At 40.6% G+C, this 22,541-nt stretch overlaps 1 protein-coding gene across 13 annotated transcripts in view; it reads right to left on the bottom strand.

The window, feature by feature from the left end:
• Nucleotides 1-22,541, bottom strand: part of ITPR2 (inositol 1,4,5-trisphosphate receptor type 2) — a 286,834-nt gene that overhangs the window by 109,708 nt on the left and 154,585 nt on the right. For all 13 annotated transcript variants that reach the window (XM_049822308.1, XM_049822311.1, XM_049822321.1 and 10 more), the window contains 3 exons: nt 17,482-17,672; nt 17,269-17,411; nt 14,994-15,102 (listed from right to left, as the gene is read on the bottom strand). In XM_049822308.1, coding sequence (XP_049678265.1) covers nt 14,994-15,102; nt 17,269-17,411; nt 17,482-17,672 — 443 coding nt within the window. The remainder of the gene's footprint in view (nt 1-14,993; nt 15,103-17,268; nt 17,412-17,481; nt 17,673-22,541) is intronic.

Genomic DNA, 22,541 nt, shown 5'->3' with positions numbered 1-22,541 from the left:
GGGCTGCATTGCTAGATACAACAGCCACAGGTCACAGCTGAGTGCTGGGAGGAGTGCGGGGTTAACACAAGTCCCAGCTTGCACCAGTCTCATGCCGACAGCCAGCTTACTGACTGGGAAGCTGCTAGCCACCCCACCCATGCTCAGCATCAGTGCCTGGATACGGCAGGCAGGTTTGTAGGGGAGGGTACTGTGTGCAAACCCCTCCGCTTTGTCTTTTCTTGGATCACCCTCTTGGTTTGCAGAGTTTTGGAGCCACCTTGACCCAGAATTATTCCTGCAGGAGAACGGGCATTGCAAGTCAACTTGGCCAACACAGCAGGAAGAGTCTCTGAAGTCTGTACGACTCAAGAAGTGACTCTTTGCATGTATGCCAACATTTCAGTAAACTTTAAAAAGCATGCTTTTTCCCCAAGAGAAGCCAACTTCAGAACAAGAATTTATGTAGATAATCCAAAGCCAAGCTTACTAAATCAGTGTTTGTTAAGACTTCATACCATTTTTTTTTCAACAAATCTTTCATTCACAAAGCCCAGGAGCACACTGTTTGCTTGATTTAAGGAGGAGAAAACGGGCGCCCTGCCAACCGCTAGGTTCTGCACTGTCATATGCAAAGTCCTGCTTCCACTTTCAGAGAGACCTTCTTTGAAGGTGAGTCATTCGGTCCTCTGGAGAGGAGCCCAAAACAGGAGCTGGCTTGTGATACTTAAAAGTACCCTCTGCTGCACTGACACGTGTCCACAGCGACGGCACATCACCGGGCAGAAGACTCGGGGCAAAAAGCGATGCTGTATTCAAGTAGCCCATCAGAGGGGAGATCAGTTCCCTTCCCTTGTCCTTCAGCAACCCTTCTCACGACAGAAAGATGTAGAATGAACTAAGTTCTGGGCCCAAACACAGTGTTCATCAAGTCAGAAACAAGCATTAGAGCAATGTATCTATTCACCAATTTCAGAAAAAAAATAAGACAGTTTCCCCAGGGTGGCTCTTGCTCAAGTCAGATGGGCACTGTAACTTGTTTTAGCTGCACATGTGCTTTTCTAGCAAGAACGTGTCTGAAAGAACCCCTTTGTGCACTGGTGCAGCTGCCCGGCGGCTGGTTTGCCACCTCCTGTGGCTTTGGAGGCCCCTGCTGGAAGATGGAGATGTACGTGCACGGAGTAGTCCGGGGCAATAAAGCAGCTACTTTCAGCTGGCAAAGCTGCAGTGGGAAATTAATAGCTCAGAATCATGCAGAGGGCTTGAGAAAACACTTTTAATTTACTCTGATTTTATTACCTCACGGTTCTTGTATGGGGCAGAGCCCCAGCTGGCTCAATAGTAAAATCACACTACATAGGGCTTAGTAGCAAAACAGATAGATAGTGATCAAAGTACTGAACTTAAGACACACAAGTCATAAACTGCTGGCTAGTTCAAAAGAAAACATTATCCCAGCAACAGTTCCTTTCCTGCTCCCAAATAAAGTCTTTCTCCAGCTAAAAATCAGAACAAAACATAGAGGAAAGGAAAAAGTACATGCAAAAATGGGAAAGAGAGAGATGGTTTAAAAAGTCAGGGGAATTGTTTTTTCCAGTTTCAAATTGTTTAGAGCTTAAAAATCAGGTTAAATACATGTTGAATTATAGTATATATCAACTAGTTGACTTCCTGTTTTTTCTTTTCTTTTTTTTTTTTAAAGGAAGTAAAAGACCTGTATTTAGATTACCTAGTATGCTAGAATTTGCTGCTGAGTTAAAACAAGCTCTTTCAGTATCATAGGTATGGAAATAATCTGTTTATATAAACAGCTTCATTTAAGTCAAGTGACTCTCTGCAGACCACACTCCGGAAAGCATACCCTTCTAACCAACCTCCCAGAGCATCAGGTAGGACTGCAGAAGGAGCTAGTTCATCTGCCTGCTCCTAAGCCTAGCTCAACACACATGTTCAGCATGCTCCAACACAGCCGGCACTGCTCTCATTTGACTCCCCTCCCTTTGGCGTGGTGGCATAGCAGGTTATTTGCACACACAGGCAGAAATAGGTAGCACTTTACTCAGACTTTGCAATACAAATTACTCATTTCTGACGAAGCACACCACAGCCCAAAGTAATCTCTTAAACTTGTTACTCCAGGTGAGGGGTTTTTTTCTCTCCATGCAAACATTTCCACACACAGCACCAGAACAAAAATCCAAACTCAAATAATAAAATCTGAGTTTTTCCCATGCATGATGTTATTCCCTGTAAGAATACTTAAACGTGAAGAAAAAGAACAAAAGGAGAACTTAAACTGTTCAACTTCCATTTTTCAAAAGGCCCATTCTAGGTCCTTATGGTCAGTTTTATTGTCAGAATTAAAATGACTACACAAACAAAATGCTAGCAACAACCAGGACAAATTTAATAAAGACTGTGACATATAACCAGAACAATCCTCTGTGCCATCCAGGGTAAATTTACTGACCATCACCCACTTTATTGCAAGCAGTGAATTACCACTGTTATTTCCTCTGCCTCACAAAAGCAACCTAGTTAATATGGGTCTCTTTGCAAAATCAAGGGAACTCAGGCTGCATAGTCTATTCTCCAGCAACATTTCTAGTCCCTTTGAAGAAACTGCCCTGACTAGTAAAAAAGGAGGAACTTCCCAACGATGTGCAGGACTTCCAACATTTGTTTAAATGCAAAGATTTTCATTTTTAGAGAGCCACAGTCAAATATTCGTATATTTAGAAGAGTTTGATTTCCTAAAGGGCTAAACTACACCCAGTAGTGTGGCCTGAGGGGAACCCTAGAGCTGAGAACCTCTAGTTGGTCGTAGATGAGAAAACACCTGGTTCAAGCTAAGCTGCTCGTTCCTCTGGAGTCAGTAAGAAGTCTTCATACTGAAAAACCTGAGAGTCAAGGTTATCCAAATTTTTTTGGCACCTGAGAGAGACTGGCATCTAGCCCTACTGGATGTGGGGCTAATGGGACACAAATGCTACCATATACAACTAAGGAGTCCAAGAAAATCAAGTTTTCTCCATGAAAGAGGAGGAAGGTAGTAAAAAAAAAAAAAAGGGGGGGGGGGAATAAAAGGCGTGCAGAAAAAAGGAACATAAGGAGACATCACTAGTGTAACTGCTCAGTACTTGGGGACAAAATGTTTTGGACAACTGCCAAGAGGAATTTTCAGAGTGATAAGGTCCTCTCCCCAACCCCACGTGACAGCTCTGCATCTGGAGTTACCAACACTAGTCCAAACCTTCAGAGCACGTTTCCTTGTCTCACAGCTCAGGCAGCTCAGTGCCAGCACAGCCTCTCACTGACATCGACGCCGTGTCAGCACGTTACGCTCGTGACTGTGTACAGCAGAAAGCATTTGCACGTGTGCAGTCCAAGCAAGACCTGAGCAATGGCGAAAGTGCAGTGGGAAGAAAATGGATTAATCAGGCCTCACTGGCAAGGTGCCATGTGCTGCTCATGAAAAGTTGCTGCAAGGTAAACAAGGCACAACCTGCACAAAGTGTTCATTGCCATAAACTGAAAGAACACTTTCAGGCTCTGCCCAACAAAAAAACTCTCTGCAAAAAGAGTAGGGGTCAAAGTGACACCAAGATAATTAAGCTCATAATCCTCAGGGCAATCACCAACTCCAGAACAGGCCCCTCATTGAACAGCCTAGTCAACGCACATCATTTAGATATTCTGGTCTTTTCCCTGTGAACTCCAGAGGTCAGGTAACCATAAATGAACTTGGCTTTCATTTAAGTAAACAAACACTTGCATAATTCAATAAAGTATATTTCAAGCTCTGGGATTTGTACAATAAAATTGGAAGAACAGACACTCTAAAGACTCAAAGAAATCCCAAATAAACTACTTGTAATTAAAAAATCTCATGATTTTCAAGCCAAATCTCGTGATTTGTTTGTGGCCTGACTCAGGGTTTTCAGTGCTTGGGGTTGGCAACTCTGACTAAGCAGGGATATGAAATAAGAGCGAGAGTGACTGCCCGCCAGGCTTCTGTTTTCCTGGGACAGAAGACAAAGCAGCTCTGACAATTCCAGCTGGCAATACCATCCAGGCACTCCTCCAAGGCCAAACATGCTGGGTAAAATCCTCATCAGACAAAAAAAAAAGGCAACAAAAAAACCCCAAACCTATCAGAAGCAGTTACTGTGGTTGCTTAATAGCTGTTTTCCAAAGTTCAATATAGCATATACTTTCTTTTTCTTGAAAAGGGGGAGAGAAGGGAGATGGACCACATTACGGACTAATCCCTTGCCAGATGTCATTAGTGATGAAGTCCCCTAGAAATTACATCAGTATGAAACAAATCAGAAAACAGTGAGTTTCCATTTCCTCCTCATATCTGGCTAGACAGAGACTTCAAGATCAGCTTTCATCTATGGCCTGGAATCAACCCTCCTCTACGTCTTGCTTAGTGTGGCAGGGGTGTTTAGCAAGTAATTGCAACCATTAAAAAGAAAAATAGCTCACTCGCTCCTGCTTCCCGTCTCTGTCAAATACTGACTCCTTCATTAGGCTTCCCCAAAGCTGTTGCAGCACATTGCAGTAGTTTCTCCCTGCTCCTGATGGAGGCAGGTGGCTCCAGCTGGGGCATACATCTCCGGCCACGACCCTTGCACCCTCCTGGGTGATGCCCAACCAGGAGCCTTCCCCTCTCTGCTAATGACCCCAATTGTCCCCTCACAGCTGGTATCCAGCAAGACAGCCTGGTCAGGGAATGGAATCTAATTTCCACCTTCCTGCAATGCTCAACCCTACCTACCTGCTCACAGGGCAACAGATGAGGAGCAGAAGCACAGAAAGAGGTTGAGTAGAAGGGCCTTGCTGGTTCTTAACTGCTTTTGCTTTCCCTAGTAAGGCAAGAGCATAGTCCGTCCTGATATCTGAAAGAGATAAATCTTTAGTTCTTTGTGTTTGGACTAAACGAAAATAGTATCATAAACTGAGGTTTTCTGTAGAACCTCTGTTCCTGAAACATATTTCTGAATCGTAAATCTTGGACTAAAGCAGTTTATGTAATGCCACCTATCCACACTGCCCTAACTAACCATCACTAACCATTCCATTATAATGAGTCCATTATCCCCTACTTTATTGTATTTTCTCTTAAAACAGAGATCAAAGATTTGGATCTAGTGGCATCATGCCGATTTCATTTTTATTACTGGCTCCCTAGGTCTATCATAAATATTCATTGGCCATTCTTAATACAATGCATTGAATTCTGCTCACTGCTATCTCTGGTGTGACTGCAAAGTACAAACAGGGTTGTTGCTCAAACATATTAAATAAAGCAACAGCAAATTTGTGACAGTCAACAACAAAAAAAACAGAAAACAAAAGAACCCTTTTCCCCTTCCAAGGAAATTCAAAACCAAAGGAGACATTTTCTCTCGCCCCCTCCACGACTGCAGACATTTGACTGCTGTGGGAATTCAGCTGTGCAGAAGCAGCAGCAGCTGACCTGCTCCCACAGACAGGAGACATTTTTGAAAAGTCCACAGTTGCCACACAGTGGTCTCTGCGATACTGCAGCACTCCTCTGTGCTCACCAGTAAAAATTGTAAACGTTACCCGGCAGTGGTACAGAAACTGCTCAGAAATGTGGACTTTCTGTATGCCAGCTAATACTTAAAAGGGAGCAGGAGGTGTGTGTGGAGAAACATTCTCCAGTCTCAGAGTCAGGAAAAAGGTTTATGCAGTTTTATTCTCCTAAATCCCAAGAAAAACTGCAACTATCCCAAACTTCAGGATGCCTGCCATTTGTTTCTCTCCCCATACCCATCACTCACAGATTCCTTCGAGCTCCCCTTCTCACCTCAGTGTAGCTCCTCCCAGCATCAGACAGGCAGGGTATGAAAACCTCTATTGCACCTATGTGAATTGCTCCTGCTCTGCAAATCAGCACAGACACAGGCCCCTTGGGATGTCAACCAGCTACTTTAAACAAGCACCAATTACTAAAATTAGGGTGGCCATGGGAATTATGTTTTTTCCTCATGTTAAGTAACTCTGAGAGCATTAACGCATACCAGTTATTTTATATTCTAAGCAAGAACATCTACTCCATTAAAAATAAAACAATATGGTAGGACATAGTACATTCAAATATTTATCTTCTAACAAGACTCCACCATTGAGGTAATATGCTGCTCATTAAAAAAAAAAAAAAGAGATGGAATAGGAATAAATCATCTAAAATAAATATTTATATTTATGCATATGAATATATCCTCACAGAAAACTCCACACACCTGGAGACGTGAACCATATGATAGAACTGCTGACTCATTTTACATATTAACCTACAATGTACCTTTGGTCATTTACCTAGCCCCTTGCCAATCTAGTATCTGCTGAAACTTCTATTAAATTCCTAAAAATCTTTGGCTGCTTTATTAACAATTCAAAATATATAAATAAAACCAGACAGAAAGAAAACCTTGATCCTGATGCCTTCATGATGTAGAATTTGATTCAAATAGCTATAGTGGGCATGGAATTTAACTTCTAGATGAACTGAAGTCTTTAGTGAAATCCATCCCACCAGTATTCAAAACAAGAAAAATAAAATCCAACTGTTGTTGTTCACATAATGGATCCTGATCAGTTCCATGAATTTTGTGTCTGAGTAAGGTGAGATTAAGCATATTCAGAGCTATGTTCAGGTTTCATTTGTTAAACAGCTTCCTTCCCTTGCACTCTTTTCCATTTGTTTTTAACTACAAGTAATATTAATAGAGAAGGATGCCAAACAGTTTGAAGGCAGTTAAGATCTTCTTGCTGGTTTGTTGTTCCTAAAATCAGATCCATAGAAAGGTATAGATATGAAAAAAGAAGGGGAAAATAAGGAGCATCCTTATATCACTTACACTGTGTAAAGGGGAAATTCCAGAGCAGAAATTGGTCATTTGAAGTTCAGAGAGGAACGAGCTACTCCAGTTTGTTATTGTTTTGGCTATGCTGTCTAAATCAGTATCAACAGAAAAAATATTTTACAGTATCAGATGCTCCTTTAGAGGAAATATATTATATGTGAGAAAGGCAGATGATACAAGTTCCAAAACAATTTATGAATCAGGATTTGGGGCTTAATATTTCTGAAACAAATCTGGGTAACAACATATCATATTGTGAAAATTTTATAAATATAAGCTGCCAAGAGACTACAATCTTTAGGAAGAAATGTGTTTACAACCATGTGTTTTTTCAGCCTGCCACTAGATTTGTTTATGACTTGCAGAATGAACAAACAAAATCAAGGTTTTGAAACGAAGAAGAATAACTACCAGTGAGTGGTGAATACCATTGCCCACTCAACTATCAGCTGAGCTAAAAGTAGCAAAAGTCTCTGGAGATAGTATATTTGGATCATGGTGACAGTTAACAATTATACATATTAAAGAGAGGGCACGAATGCACCCAGTCCTGAAAAGTAGTTAGGCATGTGCTCCACTCCCACCGCAGGAGATTAAAGTGCTCGTCTTTCACTAGATCAGGATGTTGCACTTCATAAGAGGTCAGAAGTGCTGTCTCTTACCTGTCCTTGATATATGAGACTTTCAGTTGAAAGTTCTTGTCCAGGTCAACAAGAGCAATGCACTTTGCCCCAAACTATCCTTGACACAGACCACTATAAGGACCTCACAGCTGGTCCAAGTAAAGTGGCTTTGAACAGGCTTCCAAACACAGGCAGATAACGGTCCAAATCTGGATCAAATATCTGGGACCTGTTACCTACTGAAAAAAGAATAATCTCCCTTTAAAAAGAAGCCATGCTTTTCATATACTGAGTAGCTGCACTTACAGGTTTTTGCACTAGAAGCAAAATAAATCTCTCTATAAATGTACATGATTGGAAACCCAGCAGAATATCTGGGGGATGTCACCCACAACGTACAGTAGTATTCTGCTTTAGATCAGAACAATGTACATTACAGGAGGGATAAGGGATACCACAAAGATGAAGGATGCTACTTCAGAATAGGTCTAGTTGATACTGCATGTCAAAGCACCAGAAACACACAGCAATAACAACATGCCATAGCAGCTGATGGCCTGAGGCACTAAGCACTATGGCTAACAACACCTCGCTAGTACCAATGGCAGTATCACACGCCTTGTGGTACCTCTTCGCTTAATTATTCCATCTTGAAGCCTAGAGGGGGGGGAAGTAAAACTGCGTTGGTTTCTTTCTCTGTAGGTTTTATTTCTTTGGCTTGTAAAATGTCAGTGTATGGGTATAATGAGAAATTACCACACTTTAAGGGTCTGACCACATTTAGTGTTTAGTCTTGCATATCTGAAAGCTCTGATGTTCCTGCCGCACTGGCTCAGAGGATTCACAGCAATAGCAAAGCTTGAATCCTCCACTGCAATGAATCAGTGCAGGCTTTAGTTCTGCAACAGACCACCACCACCTTCACGTAAACCATTGCACAGATGGAGGGGTTTGCCCTAGTTGTTTGAACTTTCTGCCGTACTTCATCACTTAACCGTCTCGACAAAACCACAACAGCAGCTTCCTGACCATACCAGACATATGTGCCGGTCACAGCAACCAGGCTGGCACTGCTAGAGGTAACCAAACATTCTTCCTCCCTGCACCTCCAGTCCCCCCCAAACTGTGGCTATTTTCCTAAGGAGAGAGTTTTTAATGCAGGATACTGCAAAAATGTCCTTTACAAGCTGAAATGTACAAGTGATTTTTTAAAAAATTCAATATAAACAGCTTTGAGCTTAGAAGTTCACCTATAGTATTTCTAACACCCTATTACCTTACAGCCACACTTGAGCTTAGTGAGGAGAATGAAAAACAGAAAACAGGCTAGTGCATAGGCATTTTTAGAAATGAGCACAAATAAGACAGCAGAAACGGTGAAAAAATAAATGTAATTTTTCAGAATGCCTGCAGTGCCACTAATCCAAAATGTGAGTAGTAACACAAATAAAAGAATTTTGGATCCTGTTCTTCCTTCCCATTTAAAATAAGCATCCTTTTAAGGTGTAATGCATTCAGCAAGCCCCATATATTCAGAATTATTCTCTTTTTTCCCCTATTTTTACCTACACATGCTATTTATCTGAATGCTGCCTAATTTGCAGATGCAAATAAGTAAAATCATCTTGAAAAGATGAGGCTATAGAATAGAATGCAGTTTACGTTGAGAATGTCTTTGATTCAAAGAGCTGCAACACTGGGACACTGTGTAGTGGTGCATTTCTTTCCCCGTCTTCAGGCTGGTTTACAAACTCAGGAAGGCTCGCTAGCCCTTCTTGTAAGTGTAATGAGTCCGGCAGTTAAGCGACCCTTGACTGTGGCAGGAGCTCTTGCACAGCTAGGACAGGAAGATATGCTGTGCATCTCCAGGACTCCTGCTGCCCTGCGAAGGCAGCAGGACGGGAGTATAGATAGCCAGTTCTCATAACAACCTGCAGCCAGTTCTTTCGCATAACAACCTTGAGACATTACAATCCTCCCCTGACAATCTTGGAGCATCCCAAATCTATGTTTTGAGTTATTCTCCAACAGTCTTGGAATTTTCCAGTGCAGCTGGGATTCTAGAAATTTGTTAATGACAGAAGTCACTCATCTCCGGAACCTATAAGCAGCGGTACTAAGTGAGGCCCTTTGAGCTCTCCTGGACCACAGTGGGCTGTGACCAGCATCTTCCTCTGAGTGGGACACCTCTCAGAGTTTGCAAACTTTCCCATTTGTGAAAATCAGAGGTCTGTCACTGAAAGCCAACACAACCTGTGCTGATTCTCTTCACTCCTTGAGGCTTGACCCTTCGCACATCGAGACAAATGCCAAAGCTTTTGACGTGAATATTTTCACTGACCTTGAGAGGAATTTTTAACAGGTATACCTCTTCCTCTCTCTCTTTTACTCTCTTATATATATTTCTCTTAGTGTCTTTATGCATGCATACTAACCTGAATAGTCTACAGCAAGCTATAGCAAGTATATTATAAGTTATTAAGTTATAGCAAGTATATTATAAGATATATTATAAGTTAACACTTTCAAATTTATACTTAAATTACTGTCGTTGATTTTTATTTGGCTGTGAATGAATTTTAGGCTGCTATTATACTCATAATCCCTTTAGATATAAACTGTTGACCAAGTCTGGGACTAGGAGTTGATCCATCTGCACCTAGACTCCAACAGAAGTTTAGAAAGCAAGGCGGTCTTCTCTGAACCTCGTGACTCAATGGGAGGGTCTCCCTTACCCTTTCCCACATTTCTTTTTACCCTATTATGGTTTTGGTCCCTATATATATAAGTTTAGTTTGGTTCTGATTTAATTTTCCTGTGTGCATGTTATACATGTAGTAAGTAACAGAGTGAACCTTGCCAACGCATTCTGTGAAGTCGCACTTTTATACAAGTTTCCATTAAATCATTTTTCTATTGCTAATACAATTGGAGGTGATTCTTTAAGCAATCTGAATCTCTCTCTCAATTTTAAATTCCCCCCACGACACACTGTAGTAGCTCCCAGCAACACGTCCTGGCTTCTAAGACACATTGAAACCATTTTTCCCAGCAGAAAAAGACCTTCAGCTCCCACTAGTTTCAGCTTGACTTGTAGATCAATACAGTCATGAACTGGGACTATTGCTTTTGACAAAATCATTGGAGTTTTGTCAACAACTCCGCATGCAAAGACTGAAGTCTTCTGGCACAAAATAACCAAGAGCCGATAGTGGCCATACCAGGGACTACATCTTACAGGAATATAATACATTTGTATTTACACTGAAGCTGTACTACTTTTTCCCATGTATATTTGCTCCAGTTGCTGAAAACGAAGATGAGAGGATAGCTTACATTCCGTATCTAAAGCGGAATGCAGAAACGTTAACACTGTAAAACGAAAGGCTTACAACGCTACTTCTAGGATTTTAAATCATGAAGCTAGTGCAAACGTGTAAGAGCAAGACATTTTTCATGAGTTTTTCCCAAAAAAAGGCAAAAAAGCACAACTACTTATTTCTGACAATTAAGCAGCTTACACAGTCTTTGTTCTACTGACAGTTAAAAATATGGAGTTTTCAATTATTTATACTGTAGTTCAACACCTAAAGCAGGAAAAAAGTATAAAGTCTGTGTTCTGCAGCACAAGTAACCCTTACTGAAGGGTTCATTCTGTTTATAATAGTGTTTCCCTTAGGAACTACCAGTTGGCAGGGTGTACAGGCTTGGATTCTGCCATATTCTGTAATGCACTATCATCCATTAACACTCCGATCAGCCAATAATGTTACACGAAACTTGTCCTATACACACATTATCAGAGATAGTATTTTTTTCCCCCAGAGATGCTGACCTCATTTAAGAACAGTTGGGAAATCGGAAGGTTGTCGATGCCCGAGGCATTGACATGCCAGCAGCTGGAGTGGGTTAAGAAGTTGCCATATGAGCACACAGTCAACATTTCAACAACTTCATCCAATTCACTGAAGGAAGGTTTAATTTAAGCTTCTGAACCCCCTTTGAAGCAGCTGGGAGCACTCACCCCTCCTGGCCTACCAGCTCCATTGTAGGGACAGTTGCTTTCAGCAGGGCAGCAAGAAAACGCTAAGATTTTAAACTGCTCCAGTCATTTGCAAAGTGAACATGCATCGGTGATTGTTCTGGAACCAATCAGGTGCTTTTGGAAGTGTTACTCAGATTCAATCTGAGACATCTAGGTAGGTCTAGAGGCAGCATTCAAACAGAAATTAAACTCAAATCAAGCACTATGGTGAAGGACAAAAAAGATTTGCCTAAAATAACTCAAAAATTCTAGACCAAGATCCTTCTGGTCTTGCAAAATGTGTAGAAAAATGGCCAGCAACAAAAAACATAAATAGACAGGGCAGATGTAGTCCAAACACAGTCCTTTCTGTCTCTCCTGTTTCTCTTAAACAGTCAGTCTAAAGTAGGCTTTTATCTATACCACAGTAACTGTCTGAACAGAGGCAGCATCAACTTCCTCCGCACACTGCTTTACCCAAGTTTTTTAACACTGTTCGGGAAGAACCTTCTGTAAGAGAGGGGCTGTAGATCAAGTTTCATTCCAGTTAGCTACCTAATCAATACAAATAGGACTAAGACTTAATGTAGAACTCCCAGGAGATCGTAATAATCACCCACAATTACTTATGAAAGCCAATCAATGACCAAGAGGTTTTGTGTGTCATTTATATACCTTAAATCAAACTTCTGAAATTAAACTTTAATTCCTAACATGGTTAGGTGTTGCAGCACTAAGCAAAACAATGCACAAGGAAGCACTGCCTCAAAGGCTGACTGGAAAAGGCAACCGAGGATGGAGCCAGGAGACCACAAGCAGCCCTGAAGCACACCAGCAAGGGGAGGCACAACAAGAGAGCTGAGACAGTGGATACAGGAACAAGCATAAAAACAGTGAAATAAGTACCTACAGCTAGCTATCTTTTCCTCCTGTTCCTTCAGTGAAACAGGCTACCTTCCACTAGTCAAATGAAAGATAAAAACTGGAAGGCAAGGTTGCCAGACCTGGATTCTCAACTGTGGGAGGTAAAGGGAAGAGAAAGAGACAGAAAGAAATTTTACTTCATTATTTTTTCCTTGTTTCTCACTGTGGGAAAGTCTGTAGAAGCCAGAGATTTTTCATTTGTCAAATCTGTCACACAAAATATGTTATGATGGGTGATTAACAAACTCAGGCTTTCTGTCAAAATGTCATGTGTCCCTCTATAGCTCTGTCCTGGTACTACCATTATGTATTTACTACTATAATTTTTTTTAGTATCTGCATAACATAGTTGAATAACCTTGCAGGCACCGAGATCACAGTTCAAAAAAAGTTGGAAACACATGCAAGAGGTTATTCATTGTGCTATTTTTACTATTCTGAAGTCCCTACCTTGAACAATGACTCATAAGAGTAGCGAGCTGGAGAAGCACTTGCAAACCCTACAAGCTTCTTTACCCACTTGTTTGTTTGCACTGATTCATTACATTCCTCAGTGTAAAATCTATGGGACTTGAGAGAAAGCACAAGGGAGAAATTCTGTTTCCCAACAAACTCTTCCACCCACCATGGCCTACCGAGACAGATGGTGGAGGTCACACGAGGGGTCTGGGCATACACTATGTCCACTCCCAAGAACCAGGGGCTGGGCTGGCTGGGTGAAGAGCCTCTCTACATGCCAATGGAGCACGCTCCCTCTGGTGGCTTCACTCAGTCTCACTTTACCAGCATCCAGAACAGGGTACAAAGAGCAATTAAAACAGGCAAATGTTCTGTTAGCTTGTTTTAAGTCATACATTAAAGCGTTGCTTTTTTATCCCCTGTAGTCCTGAGACGATGCTAACTTTTGGTGGGTTTACTGAATTATTTTGGAGAGGTTTGGCAAAGTTCATCATAGCATACAGTTAGAAAAGCAAATTAGTTTTTCCATGTGATGCAGTGGCATTATGGAGCCAAAAAGCTATTAAAGTAAGTATGAATAGTAATTAAGAATAATAATGTCCTGCTTCACCTGTGAAACCCTTGTTATGACATTAAAAAAAACTGTCTGCCCAGGCCTAGCCACATTTTTCTTTGAGTAGGAGGTGAAGAGGAGGTTGGTTTTCTCTGTGTGCACTGGTTGGTTTTGCGTAGAGAAGGGCTGATGTTTTGCTATTGCTGCCTTTGTCTTTAGATTTTTTTTTATTCTGTCTAGCAGGTTGCTTAGAAGCCTGGGCAATATGTTCCCATGTCCATATGTTGAAATCAAAACAAACAATATACAGTGAAAACAAAGACACTGAATATTTCCCATTTCTAATATACTGCTCATCTAACATAAAAGACAAAAGAATGTGTTGGTACTGTATCACATCATATGACAGGACCAAAACATTTAACTTTAAAATTAAAATCCCAAACACCCAGAAATAGGCATGGGCACCTTAATCACCACGGACCTTATTTTTCTTAATGTTAGATTGCAGTTAAGATTTAATCTCATAGCTAGTATACCTGAATGGTGGATAATTTTGCCAGGTACAATAAAATGAACAAGCGCTGTTACTTAGACATCCAAAAATATTTGGGTTTAAAAGCCTAAGACAGCAAAACAATACGACACTGTGTTGTAATCAGTATTTTTTTCTCCAGGTAAAGTGAAACCCATGAACATACTTGACTAAACATGTCAGCTGTGAACAAATGAAAATGACGGCACTAAGACATTAGATAATAGCTCTATGATTCATACTTAAGAGTGAGTAATACTGAAAGAATTTGGGGAATACTCAGAAATATGGATAAGAGGAAACCACACAAAAGGCACAGGAATCAGGCTCAAAAAGAAGAGGCACCTGACATGTAAATCTGAATCTAGCTACTGATACCCAAAGGCACAGGCAAGAGGAAAGAGGTATTTAAAAAACTTGGTTTTGCAAGAGACAACTGGGCAATAAGGGGAGAGAGAGGAGTGCAAGAAATAATGAGACACTTCCAGGGTACAGACGATGTCACTTATCCCCAAAACCAGCATTAACATTACATATTCCCGTCACGCATTTACGAGCATTAGAAAGTGTATGGAGTAGAAAAATCTGGCACCACAGGCAGCAGGGAAAAACTGTACATTTGCAATTAAAAATTTCTATGTTTCCAATTGATTTTATGATAGATGAAGTCAGATGTGACATAAGAAGACAAGTCTCCAGAAATACAGGATATCGAATACATAATAATCATATATAGTAATACTTGCTACTGCTAATTCATTTCATCTTCCTTGCCTTGACTCTTGTCAGGTCCCTGATACAAAACTATCTATGTAAGGCAGATAGTTTATTTTGTTCCAATCTTACCTTCTACCTTACCACATTGTTCCTAAGACACCACATTATCTTTAAAACATGTACAAAATTGAAATCATGTCAGATTCTGTTACTGTTCTAGAACCAACATTGTAATACCATGCTATTAGTTCTATATTTAATACTAAAATGGTAGCAGTACCTCTTCCGCAAAGTTAGTTTTCTTGTCAAGCATTTCTCGTAATGTCTGAAGAATTTTAATGCAGAGTTTTTCTTCTTTCTCCATTAGCTTCTTTGTGTGATTAATCAACCTTAAAGTAAAATATGAAACCTTAAAGTGCATTGCACATTGTTGATAAACCATACTACCATTTCTTTATGCAAAAATTGCCCACCACTATATTTTTCCTCAAGGAAAGGAAATAAAAATAGACAAGAGAAATTATAATTAAAAAGGAAATGGCACGTTCAAGGTGTTATGAGTTTTTTGTGTCAACTTGCATACCTTACTGCCCATACAGAAGGCAGAATTCTACATCCACTTTTTATGAGTGCTTCCAGATTAAGATCCAAACTTGCTATTTCATCCTTTCTTTTTAAAGGTAACTTATTTTAACCTTTATTTAAAGGTAAGCAATGTTCACCATGCACCTTGCAAACTTAAAAAGCTACAACCTTTATACCTTCTGACTTCTATGATGGTTATAATATATTTATAATTAGCAAATGGCATCCAGCCAAAAGGATCCCCAAAAACCTTACACAGAAGTGTTCAGAAATGCAGACATTTGGATGAAACATAACCATTGTTTACATTCACACAACAACTTTAGAAGACTGTTTCAAGCCAGAAAACAAGGTACATTTGTGACTCCAACTACAACTGCGATGGGAGTTTGGGTTTTAGTCAGCTTAAGCCAATACCAGAAGCAGCCTTTCTATCTCTGTGCAGAGGAGGTTGTTGCCCTGGTTCACACACTGCGGAAGAAACATTTGTGAAAATAGAACGGGGGAGGAAATCTGAAGGCTTTGAACAGGTTTTTTCCTTCAGTACCAGTGCTGGCGTATGGTGGATAGAACAGTGTTCATCAAATTACAGCCTAAGACCAGCATATAGCAAAGGCACTGCAGCCACCGATTTACACTGAAAGATGGCATCATTAATGGTCCTAAATCACAAACAGTCACCAAAACAGGGCTGGGAGGGCTGACACTGCATCATCTAGACCAGCGCTCTGTAACCAAACAGAACTGATTATATTTAGATCACTGCTAAGTTAGAATCATAGAACCATTTAGGTTGGAAAAGACCTTTAAGATCATTGAGTCCAACCGTAAACCTAACACTGCCAAGTCCACCACTAAACCATGTCCCTAAGTGCCACATCTACACGTCTTTTAAATACCTCCAGGGATTAGTGCACTAACGCCATCCTGGGCTCAGTGGAGGCACCGTGCAAGACTCTCCCATTGTCATCTTCAGCCATTTCATGAGCTATGAGTCCAAAACAATGCAGCTCTTGGGCCTGCAGTTCTAGCAATATTTTTAAAGTAGTACATCTTTATCTCAGGATTTCTGCATAGCTCTGCAAAGCATTCCTTTGCCATGGAAGTTAATTAAATAAAACAGAAAACTGTTTATAGCATTACATGGGCCACGTCCAGCAGCCCTAGACTTGATCTGATGCTGACTTTGAACAGGAGTTTGGAACAAAGGGCATGGGATAGGAAAAGCTCAAAATTTAGCTTAATTTTTCCAAACATATAAAGTATATTGTTATAATGCTACCTCTGCAGAATATGCAAAAAGCTAAGGAATCAGGAGAGCTGCCAAATGTGTTCATTTCCCCCAAGTTACTTCTGTTTAAATTATAGTTTCTCAAGGGCAGGGAGGGCATCTCACTTGAGGACTAATAAAAAAATTGCAAGACTCTATTCCAATGCACAGACTGCAAATAAAATATCTAATAATTCAAGATCAGGTAGGGGTGCCAGTGAAATGTATTTTTAAAGAGCTGTTGGCAGTTTAAAATAAAAATCAAAAGATTGATTTGCTGTACCTAAAAAAACCCCAACAAAAAAACCACTAGCCTTGAGCACCCCGCCTCATTATGAATTCTTGAAAATTCTACTATGGAAAGTCTGATTCTGCTATAGGTTTGGAGAAACTTAATAGCAAAAGTAGCTCATTAAGAAAACATTAGTAGGTTGAGCCTGCCACAGTTTTAACAAGCTACTAACATCCCAGTTCTAGGCAGACAAGGCAAGCAACCTCTCTCTCTACTCCTCTCCAGACTCCTAAACTGCTGGGAAACATAAAACATGCAGCAAAAGACCTCAGTTTAATTTTTCAGTATGAACTCAGACACTTACATGCTTAAGTCACTGTTGAAAATGAGAGGTAAGTGCTGTTGAAAATTTTAACTCCCTACAATCTTTTCCAAAGAAGCAAATAGGCCTCTCCTTACACTACTTACTTGGACATGAAAGCACCACATCTTATTCTAGCATCGCTCCCCTCAGGAAAAAGAAGTTCTGGACTGTGCAGCACATCAACCAGCACTGAGAATTCAGCTTGCATCATGGGTGTGAACTGCTGCTCCAAGGAGGACACTACATCCTAGGGAAGAAAGATGACATGTAAAATGCACTACCACACCTGCTGCCCAAGCCATTTGCTATTTTTGTACCTGTAGTTTTTCTATTATATTCCTGTAATCCCAGGCAGGCCCACCAAGAGCTTCTTTAAAACGAGGTCCACTGCGGGCTGACATTCTCCACCCCATGGCTGCCCTCTGCACCATGTTTGAGTGACTCTTCATGAACAAGGTGTTGACCTGGCTGTCCAAATCCACTGGAATTGCAATCCCACGGTTCTTTGCTTTAAAAGGAAGAAAAAAGAAGAAATTTACAGTGGCAAAAACTTGAAAATCTTATGAAGATCACGACATGCAAAATCCTGATACTCTTGAAGTTAAGAGGCAGGGGAATCTCACTTCAACAGCTTTTAAAAATAAGGATGAAAAACCCTAAGCTGGTAGAAATCAGCAGTAATCTAGTTAAAGAAAGCAAGCTGTACCGCTTTAAATGAGAATAGGATCATTTCCGGTATATATTTTCATAGGTACAGATGTTTATTTTTTAAAACAGAATAATTTTTTTTTTACTAACTTAAAAAAAAGATCAGATCCAGAGATATTAATAAGAGTAACAAAAAGAGCATGCATTATTATTTCAACAGCTACTTTTACTCTACTCGGAAGTAAATTCAAAAATTCTTCTTTCTAGCAGACATATGCACATTTAGCCAATTTACCCCAAGTGCTATTTGTTGCTTTTCTGCGTATTTCTCTTGCAAAGACCTTGAGAAACCAAGTGCATACAAATTAAATTTGAAAAAGACTGTCTTCTCTCTCCCTCTGGTTTCCTATACAGCCAGAGTTGTTAAACCATGGGGTTCCTGGATGCCACTGCAATATAACCAATAGTTAATAAACATGTGATAGTTTAACTGATAGTTAAACAAATTTAACCAATAGTTTAAAAAAATGCAATTTTTATTTTAGACTTGAGGGGCAGGAAGTGACAAAAGAGAGAATATGGAGGGAAAAAAACTGAGGAAAGACTTGCACGAATTCTTACAGGGCATCCACTATGAAACTACTTATTGCATCCTGAACTGTCATTTGAAAAGGAAATTTGAAAGACAATATTAAAGGTATCTGCCCTCTCCTTCACAAAAATCTTTGTGTTAGCTGCATCTCTCCATTCCACTGGAGATCAGAGTGACATTCTTCTATGGCTCAGCATAAGTCGTCTGAAAGTCAGCAAATAAACAAGAGATCAATGCAGCAATATCTCTGTTTGAAAGATTAGGTCACATTCCACTGATCAGGCTTTGTACTGTACGTCATTTCATTTAATTTCCATGGCACAGTTCATGTTTAATAAAAACTGAGAAGTAAAATGGAAAAGCAGTTCTAGTTTGTTTGTAATAATGACTAATAATAACTAATTTCTCAGTTTTCCTTATTGAAACAAAGTGAATTTTTTAAAAAAGCATTAGCCTGTATTACAGTTCTGCACAACGTTTCACTGAGGCATTTCCCGACCATTCTGCACTAACACGCACGCTTTCCATAGTAGCGGAAGGCATCAAAAATATTCCACCCCTCCCTCCCATTTCTTAAAACATATACAACTTGAAGTCCTGAACTTGTCAACAGACGCCCTTCTTTCCTAAACAGCCTATGCATCAAACCCCACAGGAGTACGTGCAAGCAAGAGATTCAGGCATACGGCTCTGATGAATGAACGCTCGTGTGCTGCCAAGCAGAGTGAGTCACAGATCCCAGGCAGAAACCTTCTCTTCCCCCGAATACTATATTGTAATGGCAGCATTTATTATGAACCTAAATTTGGCTGTGACACCTCAACCCCCGATCTCACAGACTACGGCAGGAGTGCTCTCTCACGCGTGTCCTCATCCCTTGAATGGCTCCGGTGGGTGCAGGGTGCCCTCCTCTCTTCCCACTGCAAGGGTGTACCCCGGTGCAGGACCAGTGCCTACACCTGTAGGCTGTTTAACTGGGATGGAAGGGAGATCTCTTCTATTTTTAAACAGTTTGCCGTAGGGAATTTAAAAAAAATTTTTCTTCGGTCAAGATGGGAAGACACATTTCCCCACAACCGTACACAAATCAGCAGCAGCAGATGTACAGCAGTTTCCACACTGGCAACTGACTTGTCCTTTCCACTCTCCATTTGTTTTGAAGGCAAGGTTCCTGATTATCATGAGGAAAATACCATGTATGGCTGGCCATTATTTCGAATGATTGTTTTTCCATATTATTTGACTGGGTTATTTTTCAAAACACATTTGCCCTATTGCTGCTTACTTTATTACGGAAGTCCATTAAAGTTCTGCCAGTGTGGGTAGGGTGCTGCAGCCTATTAATCCAATTTATTGTGTCCTAATGTCAATCACTGGAATGTTATTGGACAATGCTCGCTTCTCAATTAAGTGATATGTATGCAGAATCCTGATATATCCAAGAATAAATTTAGCAATGGGGAGCATACTGTTCAGAGGAAAACCCAGACTTCTGCAGTCCTATAGATGCCATTTGAAGTTAACAACTTCCATCGGTATCTGAGGAGCAGTCAAGGACTATGATTGTTCAAAGAGTTGCAGCTAATTAAAACTATCACAAAGAAAACCAGAGAGAGAGAAAAAAAATACTCCTTTGTTTTGAACAGTTCTTATATGTATAATTCCATTTGTAATTAAGATTTGTATTGGCTGTCAAAGGGCACTGTTGAAGTCTAAGCTATAAACAAAGCCTTTGTCTTCTTATTTCTTTGCAGCTTGTAGAAAGTTTATCTTTCATTTGTTTCACATTTCATTATTTAAAACAACATGAAACATATTTTTACATTTTGGAAAGCTGATGAACAAATGTGAACATAAATATTTATTTTTAATTTAGGTGTTGTAGGCTGCTTTCCTCTTCAAATTGTGTCAATCTCCCTTAAAGTATGAACATAAAATATTTAAAAGCATGTCTATTTTTGTTCCACTTAGAAATACTTTTGGATGGCACTCAAACTTGCAAAGTAGGGTTAGAGCTGGTAGACAAAGGAGCCGGGAGGGGGTAAAATTCTGTCTTTCATCTGACTAGTGAACTTGGGAAAAAGGCATGCTACGTGGCTGTATGTGAACTAGTACCATAGGTATCAAGCAGGATACTTACCAGGATGGACCAGAACACGTCTTCAGCAAAGGCAAGTTCTGCCTCACAGTAGAGGGCATAGCACAGGCTTATATACTGCCCAATTCCTACCTAGGGCACCCTGCACAGAGCTAATTACACCCTGAATGCATTACACTGCTTTGCCAATGTCAGAGGAAATGCAATTAGCTGGGAAATCCTTTGCATGACTAACTCTCAATCTGCTGCTCACAATTATGCCATCAGCAATAGCCACAGTTGAGCCAAGGCAAGCAAGCAAACAGTACCCCTGGAAATGGTAAGCGATGCAGTGCCCCAAATTCAGCCAGGTCACAGTAAAATGTTCTGCTCGGTGCTGGATGGTTCTGTGCGTATCCAGTGCATCAGCAGCTTTCTTCTCCTTCACTGTTTAAACTGTGATAAAGTACTCCGAGATGGGGACTCAAAAGGGCAACATTACTGTCGAGAATCAAGTAGCTAAAAATCAAGCCGCTCTCTACGAGTGAGCTAGATTCCACCAAAATCCCAAGAGCATAGTCCAAGTGCTTACAGAAGGGCTGAAATGGGCTGAGATGTGTTTTGTTAAATTACCTGCGTGTAGTTCTCTTCACAGAAGCACAGAAATTGGAAGTAAAAGGACCTATTTCAGGAATGCTTGCTGAAGCACTGTCCTTTCAGTACACTGCCTATCTGAATCTTAGGATCAATTTAGTACTAAGGATTTCCAGGAAGTGGCCCTTGCCTGCAATTCTCCTTGGAAGCCCTTTCTTCAGAGTAATCTATCTTGCCATAAGGAAGCTTGCCGTTCTCCTTGATATTCCCACCTAGTGCTCCCCAATTTTAAATTTCACTCCATTGGCTTTTGTAGCATATACAAAATACAACAGTATTTAGTGGCTTCAGAGCTATTTAGTACAGTTTGCACTACCCTAAACCATCTGTCCTGGGTTCAGCTGGGATAGAGTTAATTTTTACAGGAACCTGGGAGGTGGGGGCATAGCCGGGGCAGCTGACCTGAACTAGCCAAGGAGCTATTCCATACCGTGTGACATCCTGCCCAGTATATAAATGGGGAGCGGGCCGGGGGGTGGTCTCTGTTTTTTTCGGTGGGGGAAGTGGCGGAGCGTCGGGTCCCGGGTGGTGAGCAGTTGCACTGTGCATCACTCTTTTTTGTATACCTTTTTTCATTAGTGCCGTTGTTGTTGTTGTAATCTCTTTTGTGTTTGTCCCAGTAAACTGCCTTTATCTCAACCCTCGAGGTTCCAGTTTCTTTTCCTTTTCTCTCCTCCGTCTCCTCCCCATCCCACCGGAGGGGGGCGGAGGAGTGAGTGAGCGAGCGGCTGCGTGGTCCTTTGTTACCGGCCGGGCTGAAACCACGACACCATCCCTGGTGCAGGTTTTCTGGGGGACATGCAGGCGTTTCACCCCTTTCACCCCCTGAAGGAGGAGAATGATGGGCAATCTGGGTCACAAAAAAGACACAGCTGTACCTGGTTGTGAAGCCTGTACTCTCCTTGCTGCTTACACCCCTCTGGTAGTTGCAGACAGCTATATCATGTTCTCCCACACTTCCCAATTGTCACTTAACGGAGCGATGCATATTTAGTTCAATTAATTTTGTTCCATAAATCAGTCCCTCCAGCTCCTTAATCATTTACTGACTGCTTAACAAATGCATTTGGATGGAGAGACACTAATGCTAGCAACAGCAAGACTTTTTAAGGGAAATAAAAGCTTTTGTACACAAGACACAAGCCTGCCAATCTTGTACCCTTCACTTGGATGTTTTCTTCCAACAGAAAATCTACACTAAAATATTTATCAGTCTGTAAAAAGATCATCATTGAATTTTTCTTGCAATTAGGGAAACACAAACAGTTAAAATAGAATAAAATATGTGCTTCATCTGAAATGTATTCTTCTTGCTGTCAAAAAAGTAACAACAGGATAATTATTTTATTTGAACTAAAAATTGAAAATGAAGGTCTAGCTTTTTATAAAACGGAAAAAAAGATTTT

This window comes from Accipiter gentilis, chromosome 18 (assembly GCF_929443795.1).
Source record: "Accipiter gentilis chromosome 18, bAccGen1.1, whole genome shotgun sequence".
Taxonomy (NCBI): domain Eukaryota; kingdom Metazoa; phylum Chordata; class Aves; order Accipitriformes; family Accipitridae; genus Astur; species Astur gentilis.
Note: the sequence above shows the minus strand (reverse complement) of the source record. Positions and strands in the feature narration are given on the sequence as shown.